We start from the raw sequence: 10000 nt of genomic DNA on the forward strand, positions 1-10000 counted from the left end.
AGTCGGCCAGCTAGCTAGGCAGCCAATTAACCACCCACTAGCCAGCTAGCCAGCCAACCAGCCAGCTAGCCAGCTAACTAGTCAGCCATCTAGCCAGCCAGCCATCCAGGCAGTCAGCCAGTATATAGAAAATGAAAAGTTTCAAGAGGTTGTTTGCCATATGTCCTAGATCTGTCCTTCCACTACAGCTATCACAAGCGTTCGCCAGCCTTCCTGGACACTACAGCGATGATCAAGAAGGCTTTCCACAAATGTATGACGAGTATCTCTTTTTTCTTTCCTATTTTTTATGATAGCTGAGACGGCACTGAGCAACTGAATGCCCTAATCATACCCATCATATATATATATATATATATATATATATATATATATATATATATATATATATATATATATATATATATATATATATATATATATATATGAGGTATTAATCTTCAAGGTACTGCTGTAAAACTACAGCGCATGAAGTAAGGGTCATATCAAAAAGAAATCAATAAAGAATTGGAGAAGATGAATCATGGATAATTTAGATAATCCAGGATAGAGAGAGAGAGAGAGAGAGAGAGAGAGAGAGAGAGAGAGAGAGAGAGAGAGAGAGAGAGAGAGAGAGAGAGAGAGAGAGTGTGTTGCACAATAACAGATAATTCTCCAACGTGGTAAATTGCAGCTAGCATGCTTAATCCATGCCTCACCTGACACTCCTAGTACATTCAACCTTATCGCAAACGATCAGTTTAAGAATACTGAAGGATATATATATAAATATAAGTGGCTTCCTTTCACAGAGAAAAGAGTTCGGTGTTCGAACTGCAGGATCAACGTGGAGATTCAGCTCCACTTACCCTGGTATATACTCATACAGGAGGCAACCAACTGAGGGAGTTCAACATTTAAAATGCTTACTCGCCTTATCAAAGCATGAAAACGCAATTACGGTCGCCCTTGTGCGACTGAATACCCCAAATACCTCTTCCATCACGCGAAGAATGGAAGGCCGTGAAAGAACTCACTGAAGGCGTGCGTTCTTTCAGGGAACTTGGGCCAGTAAGTGAAAAAAGTTAAACGTCCCCCCAAGTAAATATCATTATGATTACTATGAGTATCTTTATGAGTAGTTGCCTCCGAAAATAGCAGAATCAAGCCTGAAGATATTAATACTACGTTACCAGTAAGAAACTCGTTATCCAGAGAGTTGGCTCGATGCTTATGGAAAATGGCAGGTGACTTTACGAAATGAAAGTCAAGACACAGATCTTCATTCTTCTTTGAGCCGTATTTTCCTTGAAGACACAAAATGCTTTCCGGCAGCAGTCCCTTTGCTTGCACAAGAGGAATATTTTGCAACCCCAATGACACACGCGATCGAGGTATTCCGTTACAAATGAAGGGAATGAAAGTTAATAAAACGGCAGGTTCTCTTAAGTCTTGCACGATAACAACGGAAGATCTCCAGTTGGAACGAGACGTTAAGAATAATGTGAGACGACGGAACTCACAAGCGGGCAGCTGCTAGTATGGAAAAGTGCAAAATTTCGTACATCAATAAATAAAGATGAAAAGATGAACTATCATATGTACTCAACGGAGCTACCTATCGGAAATGAAGAAAATATCTAAGGTGTAAACAGTATCCTTAGACGTAAAGCCAAACAGAGAGAGAGAGAGAGAGAGAGAGAGAGAGAGAGAGAGAGAGAGAGAGAGAGAGAGAGAGAGAGAGAGAGAGAGAGAAACTAGTATCAAAAGCTGCTAAGAGAAATATAAAGCCTCAATTCTATATATACATATATATATACATATATATATATATATATATATATATATATATATATATATATATATATATATACATATATATATACATATATATATGATGATTTTCTTATGTTTATGTCCAGTGACCAAGTTCTTATACTTGTAGATAATCTGAACTTTCAGCATAGGTCGTGTCACTTACCCCAAATTCTCTTCACTCCAAGAAAATTCACCTTCCTACGGCGCACTCCATTCCAGGACGCAACACCATCCCAGAACGCATCACCATCCCAGGACGCATCACCATCCCAGGACGCATCACCATCCTATGACGCATCACCATCCAGGACGCTCCCCCAACCTAAGACGTCTCACCATCCCAGGACGCGTCAACATCCCAGAACACATCACCATCCCAGGACACATCGTCATCCCAGGACGCACCACCATCCAAGGACACTTTCTCAACCTAGTACGTCTCACCATCCTAAGACGCTCTCCCAACTTAAGACGTCTCACCGTCCCAGGACGCTCTCCCAACTTAAGACGTCTCACCGTCCCAGGACGCTTCCTTCACCAGCCCAGGGACACGTTAGCCTCGACGTCTGATCTCGCATGGATGTCAGCCTTTCAGGTCTGATAGATCAAATACGCCAACCAATTGAGACTTTCCAGGAAGGCGGAATTATACGAGAGACAAATTTGAAGGGGAAATATTTTCACTTCATATCACCAGAAGGGAATATTTCTTGGGAGACGATTCGATAGAAAGAAGAAGAAGAAAAAAAAAAGAGCTGAAAAGTTTTGTAGCTTTTGTGACAGCGGGGGGGGGGGGGGGAAAGATCCTCGAGCTGAGGGATTTTGAAGAATACATTTTTCTCTTATTGAAGGAAAGAGAGAGAGAGAGAGAGAGAGAAAGAAAAAAAACCAGAATGCAGGTATATCATCACAATGGTTATTTCACTGCACACCGACGTGATATATATATATATATATATATATATATATATATATATATATATATATATATATATATATATATATATATATATGTAAATATCGGGACTTTCCGTTCAATAACGTGGCCCTCGACTTTGTGCAGAGTTCAGTTATATCATACGGCCAGTTCCCCCTCACTGTACTTCTGCAACAAGAATTCTAGTAGCAGCTGCGCCAATCCTTCGCGAAGAAAAGCGATCGGCGCATCATTAGGAAAGGATTTGTGTACCATCCACCTTTAGCGTGAACGACTGACGAGGCGAAGAGGATTTCTGAGAGCTTTACTACCCAGGGAAAAATTGTTAGTATTATCTTCTTTATCTCGTTTCTCGTAAAGGGACACTTCACTTCTCGGAGAAGTATTCCAAAGGGTGTAATAGTCTCTGGACAAGGATATTCCATAAAGCATCAGTTTACAGAAAAAAGGAACGAAATCGGATAACCCGGGTCTCATCAATGAGTGTGTGTGTGTGTGTGTGTGTGTGTGTGTGTGTGTGTGTGTGTGTGTGTGTGTGTGTGTGTGTGTGTGTAGAACCCTAGCGACCCTTCTGGAGAGAGCAGACCTTTCTGAAACTCGCAGTCTTAACAGATCTTGACTGCTCAGTATGCCGCTCATCAGGAAGACGTGCCGTACTAAAGGCTAAGGTTATCTCTGTCGTGAGTCGAGTACAGAGAGAACACTCAGGCAAAAGTATCTGTGTGTGTTGATCGCCCGAGTTCTAGTCTGCAGAGTCTCGACTGATCGTTGCACCTAAGTTAAAGCACTGTTACTGTAGTCCATCAGGTCTTTTGTAGCTAAACTTAGCATGCTGCGGAGAGAGAGGGAAAAAGGATGAGTCCTTCCTGCAGTCTCGACTGATCGTTGCACCTAAGTTAACGCACTGTTACTGTAGTCCATCAGGTCTTTTGTAGCTAAACTTAGCATGCTGCGGAGAGAGAGGGAAAAAGAATGAGTCCTTCGACTACTAACATCAAGAGGTATATCTCGGAGGGACAGTGGTGTAAGAGCAGGAGTTATTAAAGGTGAGATGAGCATCGGCGATGATGAGAGAATCATTCTTGTCTGGAACTTCAAATGTCACTGTCACTGCCTCCACTTTTCCCCCCCTTCTGTTTATATGGAATGAGACGCGTGCGCCGTCCTGGCTGATGTCTGTGGCACAATTCACCCTTCAGGTGATTCAGTTCATCCTGTGAGCCTCTGGTTCAGCAGAGAGCGTCCTCTACTCTTTGGAATATGTAATCTGAACTCTCCTCTGATACCTTGTACAACGTCGTGTAACTGGCTCGTATCGATAGTGAGTTATTCCTGTCTCCCGAAGGAGATCACGTCCTCTTAATTAGCCTTTCCAGGTTTAACAAGCTGGACTGCGCTTCAACCTACTCTTATTCAACATGGAAGGAGACATGGGCCCAGGACAGCCGCTCTGGTGCATATCTTCCGTCTTTGGACTGAGTGTGTGAGTTCTTCCGTTATCAGTTTGTGCCCTGTCGCCGGCTGGGGACTATCCCCTCCCTCCGTGTCTTGAGAAGACTTTTGACGTTTCTGCTTTGAGTTCTTCGTGATCATCACGTGATCCAAGTCGCCTTCGTCCGTCCTTCGCTTGCACGAGCTTCCACTCAAGGTTGCGTCTCTAAAATTAGCTAATGAGCGAGGAGACGATTCATCTCTGGCCCGTAGTGCCGTTATCTGGGGATAAATAGCCTGATATTGAGTTTCTAAAGGTCTTGCCTCACTCACTCACTCAAACGACTTCAGTGACTCACTTTATGGAACACTGAAGTAACTACGGACAACGGCAGACCTGATTATAATCTATAGATACAGACAGCTGTGTTCTGCTGGGAACCAGAACAGCAGTTACGTTGATGATAATACCAATCCAGCAAGCTTTTCATGGGCAACAGCGGGTAAACAAACTTCTTACAGAACATACCCCTTATATGACAGTGCCACGTAAGAGGGAATTAATTATACATCTTTATCACATTATGCCCTAAGCTACACAGCTTTGTCTCATCGCTCATTCACTTTTAATACCCTTAGAAACACAGGTCTTTCTGCCATCTACATGTCGAAAAATCAGTCGACAAACAGTACGGAGAAATTGCCGTCGGGTATGTTGAAATATTATCAAGCTGGTGGATTCTTGTAGGCGGGACACAGACACGGGAGTTCTTCGCACAGAGCACGTAAATAGCGTTAGTGTATGTATCGACCAGATGGCTCCACGGATAACAACCCCGGAATATCAAGTGAACGGAAAGAGATTTTCTAAAGATGGTTTTTCCCATATATATATATATATATATATATATATATATATATATATATATATATATATATATATATATATATGTATACACACACACACTGTTTTGTATTGCTGCACTTGTTCGCGAGTAGCTAGTTAGTGCCGGGAACAAACGAAGTATGGCTCATTCGCCCACATCCAATGACAGCACACTGCTCCCTACACACCACATCTTTACCTCCATCCTTCCACTTCCTTTTTATATTTGCCCGTTCTTCTTGTTTCCTCCCTCCACTTCCGACATGACTACCTTATATATATATATACACATATATATATATATGTATAATGCCACCAGTGAACACCGCACAGGATAAATTAGTGGGCCATCATCACCAATGATTACAATTCATCAAAAAAATCTGGTCACTGTGGTTGAATACCACCGTGTCTGGTCGAAGGGTTCTTGATGCAAACCGCTGAAACACGACTGGTGCGCTGCACTGCTAGACGTGGGGAGGGAGGGAGGAAGGGAGGGAGGGAGAGAGAGAGAGAGAGAGAGAGAGAGAGAGAGACAGAGAGAGAGAGAGAGAGAGAGAGAGAGAGAGAGAGAGAGAGAGACATACACACGGCCGCTGTACAAAATGTTTCCCGGTCACAGTCACACACCCGGATGAGCGATGGTCCATTACATCGCGGGAGTATAGCCACATTTGCCTCCCTAATGACGGGCGCAACTTTTGTGCCGGTCCGTAAAATTGAAACCATTAAAAAACGGGCGGACGCTACTTCGGGCCTGGCTGCCCACTTATTTTCACATATGCAATTTCGGCTCTCCGATCAGATCACGTTCCATGAAGGGGGGGAGGGGGTTAGACACGGGGATTTTGGTGGTGGGGCTGGTGAGTGAGTCGACCAGCAATTATGGCAGAGAGAGAGAGAGAGAGAGAGAGAGAGAGAGAGAGAGAGAGAGAGAGAGAGAGAGAGAGAGAGAGAGAGAGAGAGAGAGAGAGAGAGAGAGAGACGAGACGAGACGAGACGAGACGAGACGAGACGAGACGAGACGAGACGAGACGGGAGAGAGCAAAATTCAGCAGAGTCAGGGTGACGAAGGCTGTGGGAATGTGACGTGGGCTCAGAGCAGCGACGAGGAAGCCCACATGGTATAAGGCGCGGCAATCATGATCATGAGGAGAGAGAGAGAGAGAGGCAAGAGGAGGAGGACACGCCGCTGAATCGTGGGTGAATGAGTCGCACCTGATATGCCCGTGTGTCATACACGGAACAGCGACAGAGGCAGAGATGAAGAGCACACACACACACACACACACACACACACACACACACACACACACACACGGAGGGTAAAACTCTCTCCCCCGTTATCACGCAAATAGTCATCACACACATAAAAGAGATGGGGTCCCAAGAGTGTAGCGCGCGCTCTCTCTCTCTCCCCGTCCTGTACAAACAGATGACTACAAATTATCAACTTCAAACTAAGGATAAATCTATTAGCTTTCCACCACAGGTGGAGGATAATTTTGGCTCTTTCTGCATAGCGCATCTTAGTCGTCTATATATTACTTGATCCTTCTCAAAATATCGTTGGAAACTAATTCTCCAACACGCCAAAACATTTCAGATATTCACATCTTCACTAAGTCGTATCGAATCACATCCACACGTACAACATAGAACTTTAAAACTGACTCAGTCGCTCACCAGAGTTTTCATCTATTCAGATAGCACTACGGTGCGAACCGTATCGACTCTCACACCCCAGCACATATCATCCACATAAATCCAAACACCAAAGTAATGTCGACCACACACACACGCACACACACACACACTCAACCGAACCCATCCAGCTACAGATCACCAGGGTGTGAATTATACCACACACACACACACTACACAAACAACATCCATCCACCCACCCAACCACCCACCCACACACACACATACACACACACACTCAACCGAACCCATCCAGCTACAGATCACAAGAGTGTGAATCATATCACACACACGCACCACACAAAAATCATCCATCCACCCACTCAACCACCCACCCATCCACACACACACACACAGACACACGGTTACCTGATACAGCAGGTCAGTAAACGTCCCTGAAATCAAAGCATCCGTGACTCTTCAAAACCACCAAAAAATCATGCAAAATACTGCCCTTATCTGTATATAGTACATAAATATTCATATGTATTGAACCTACGTATAACATTTTGAATATTTTATGCTTATGGGACATTTGCTTCATTTGGTATGGTTTCCAGCATAAGCTGGTTGGATGAATGGCACATATACATATCGGGTACATATACATATCGGGTACCTATAGCCTTTATGTTTTCATATTTCTATCAACCCTGGCTTATGTCGTATACTGGCTACGTACATTTATACATGTATGAATGTATGCATTTACCTGCCTCTGTATGTGATGGTATGCATACTTTTGCGCGTACAAACATTCTATGTACGAATAATTTGCCGACATCCTACAAGCTGAATCGCTCTCTCAAATTAATCGTAATATAACTGAACACTGTACTGATAAAAAGGGACACGAATCTATATTATGGAAGATAATAGATGTATAGCTTGATCTTCAATACCCTTTAACGATGCTTGAGCACAGCGGTACGACCAAAGCGAATGTTCGAGTCACAGAGGTGTAAGTCTGCTCTTTGCTCATAGTGATTTGTATGGGTGAATGATGATTGAGAGGGTGGGTGGCACGCACAGAGTATTGGATTGTTGGGGGAAGAAAATGTGGCTTCAGGTGCGGTAGAGGATGAGTGGATCAGGTGTGAGCTTTGAGGCTGTGTGAGAAATACATACAGAAAGCGAGGGATCTGTGTGTGGTATTCGTGGATCTGGAGGAAGCGTAGGATAGGGACGATGCCGATGCCATGTGCAAGGTGGTGTAAACATATGGGCGTGAGAGGCAAGCTACAAGAAGTGGGAGGGTAAGGCTTGGGTGCAGTAGCAAGGGGAGGGACTTGAAGGGTTCTATGCTGGAGGACGTGTAATGTCACCATAGCTGTTTCATCTCCTTTTGGATGGGGTTGTGAGGGAGGTAAGTGCGAGGGGCTTGGTCAGAGGGTACAAGGGTCTACAGTCTTCTTGGGGGCGGGTGGAAAGGTGGCTTGGTGGATGAGTCAACAGCTACTTGTGGATAACACGGCGCTGGTGGAAGAAGACTCGAATAAGGAATTGCACAAGCTGGTGAATGACTACGAGAAGGCGTGCGAAATGAGTGCATGAGACTAAAAGTAAGGTTATGAGGTTCAGCAGCAGCGGTGACAGACAAGCTACTTTGAGTGCGAGTTTGACTAAAGAGAGCCTGGAGGATGTGCATAGGTCGATATGGAAGGGGAAGGATGGCGTGAAAAATGCTTTGAGGCGAAACTGCGAGGCGTGCAAAGGACAAAACAACTTAAGAGCGACTTTGTATAAAGGGAGCGACGTACTGTCACAGAACTGAACCAGCGCATATGAAATGGCCGGGACAAACTACGAAAAGAACTGTAGGAACTTGGCTATGGAAAGGACGCATCCTACATGATCGCGGGAAAGTGGACGTGAGGAAATAAGGTCCGTTCTTCATCAATTCCCGGCGCTAGCCCGTAACGTGGGAAACGGCGATGAACATAAGAGAGAAAAGAGATAAAAGCGTTGACCTTCCTTCGCCACTGACCTGTATATAGGGGTGCCAGTAGCGTCACGGTACCACAGGATGAGGACAACCCGGTCATCGGGTAAGTTGGACGTGACGTCACACGGGAGGCGCGCGCGCTCACGCACCACGGCCATGGCGGATGCATGCACCGCTGAGGGAGAGAGAGAGAAGAAAAAAAAATAACAATCAGGTTAAAAGTCTCTATGAATATGATAAATAGTGAATATACAGACAATATAAATCGTATGCATGAAATAGATTAGGAAAAAATATTACTATAAATTGGTAGCAGGTCACAGATTAACTTCAAAGGATAAAATATAATGATTGGGAAAAATCACACAGATATTAGGATCAGGAAAAAAATCTCCATTGGAATAAATTACCAACATAAACTGAAAATAAATATATTCTCTTAGTGGATATGCTCGAAACAGAAATATTTAATACAAATATATATATATATATATATATATATATATATATATATATATATATATATATATATATATATATACATATATATGCGGATCTTCCACTTCACCGTGAAGAGGTATATGCACAATCAACATTGGAAAGAGAAAATAAGGACAGTGAATACTTTCGTTTATTACATCCTGAGGATGTAATAAACGAAAGTACTCATTGTTCTTATTTTCTTTTTCCAGTTTGATTGTGCATGTTTACCAAATGGCGTCCTAGCTTCGTTTCTTCGGTGTATATTAACTGACTGTTATATTTCTCTCTTGTGTCTCCCCTGATGATGTGATTATTACACGAAAGTGCACTTGGGAACTTTTCGTGTTTCATTTTCCCCGTGGACTCATGGGAATATCTTGATCACGCGCAAAATTGTGATCCTTTCCAACATATATATATATATATATATATACACTATATATGACGCCTCTGAAAGGTCAACTGTACGAGAATATTATAAAGTTTGAAGTTAAAGTTCAAGACCAAGTGTTGCGTGATGTGTTTAAGTCTCCAGTATTTTTGGAGGGCCGGGCTGATGCTAACAGGATATCTTTTCTTTTTATCAGTTTCGTGCGAGTGATGGGCGAGGCAGGTGAGTACGTACACAACTCCCTCAAGCCTCGTCTTCTTTTTGAAGGTTGTGAAGAATACGTCCGCCACACACACACACGGTTTAACACTTGGCAGTATCCATGACCAACCACGCGAGACTGGAGGCCAAAATATTTTTCCATCGAAGGTGACATACTAATCCCCGCCATGAAGAGAGGGCGGGGGCTATTGTTAAGGGTCGAGC

The 10000-nt window shown here is 43.5% G+C and overlaps 1 protein-coding gene across 1 annotated transcript in view; it reads right to left on the reverse strand.

The window, feature by feature from the left end:
• LOC139752777 (protein turtle homolog B-like) overlaps positions 1-10000 on the reverse strand; it is a 637105-nt gene that overhangs the window by 268258 nt on the left and 358847 nt on the right. Inside the window, 1 exon segment of the mRNA XM_071668690.1 lies at positions 8743-8875. Within this exon segment, the coding sequence (XP_071524791.1) occupies positions 8743-8875 (133 nt within the window).

The sequence above is a fragment of the Panulirus ornatus genome, chromosome 13 (assembly GCF_036320965.1).
Source record: "Panulirus ornatus isolate Po-2019 chromosome 13, ASM3632096v1, whole genome shotgun sequence".
In the NCBI taxonomy this organism is placed as follows: Eukaryota; Metazoa; Arthropoda; class Malacostraca; order Decapoda; family Palinuridae; genus Panulirus; species Panulirus ornatus.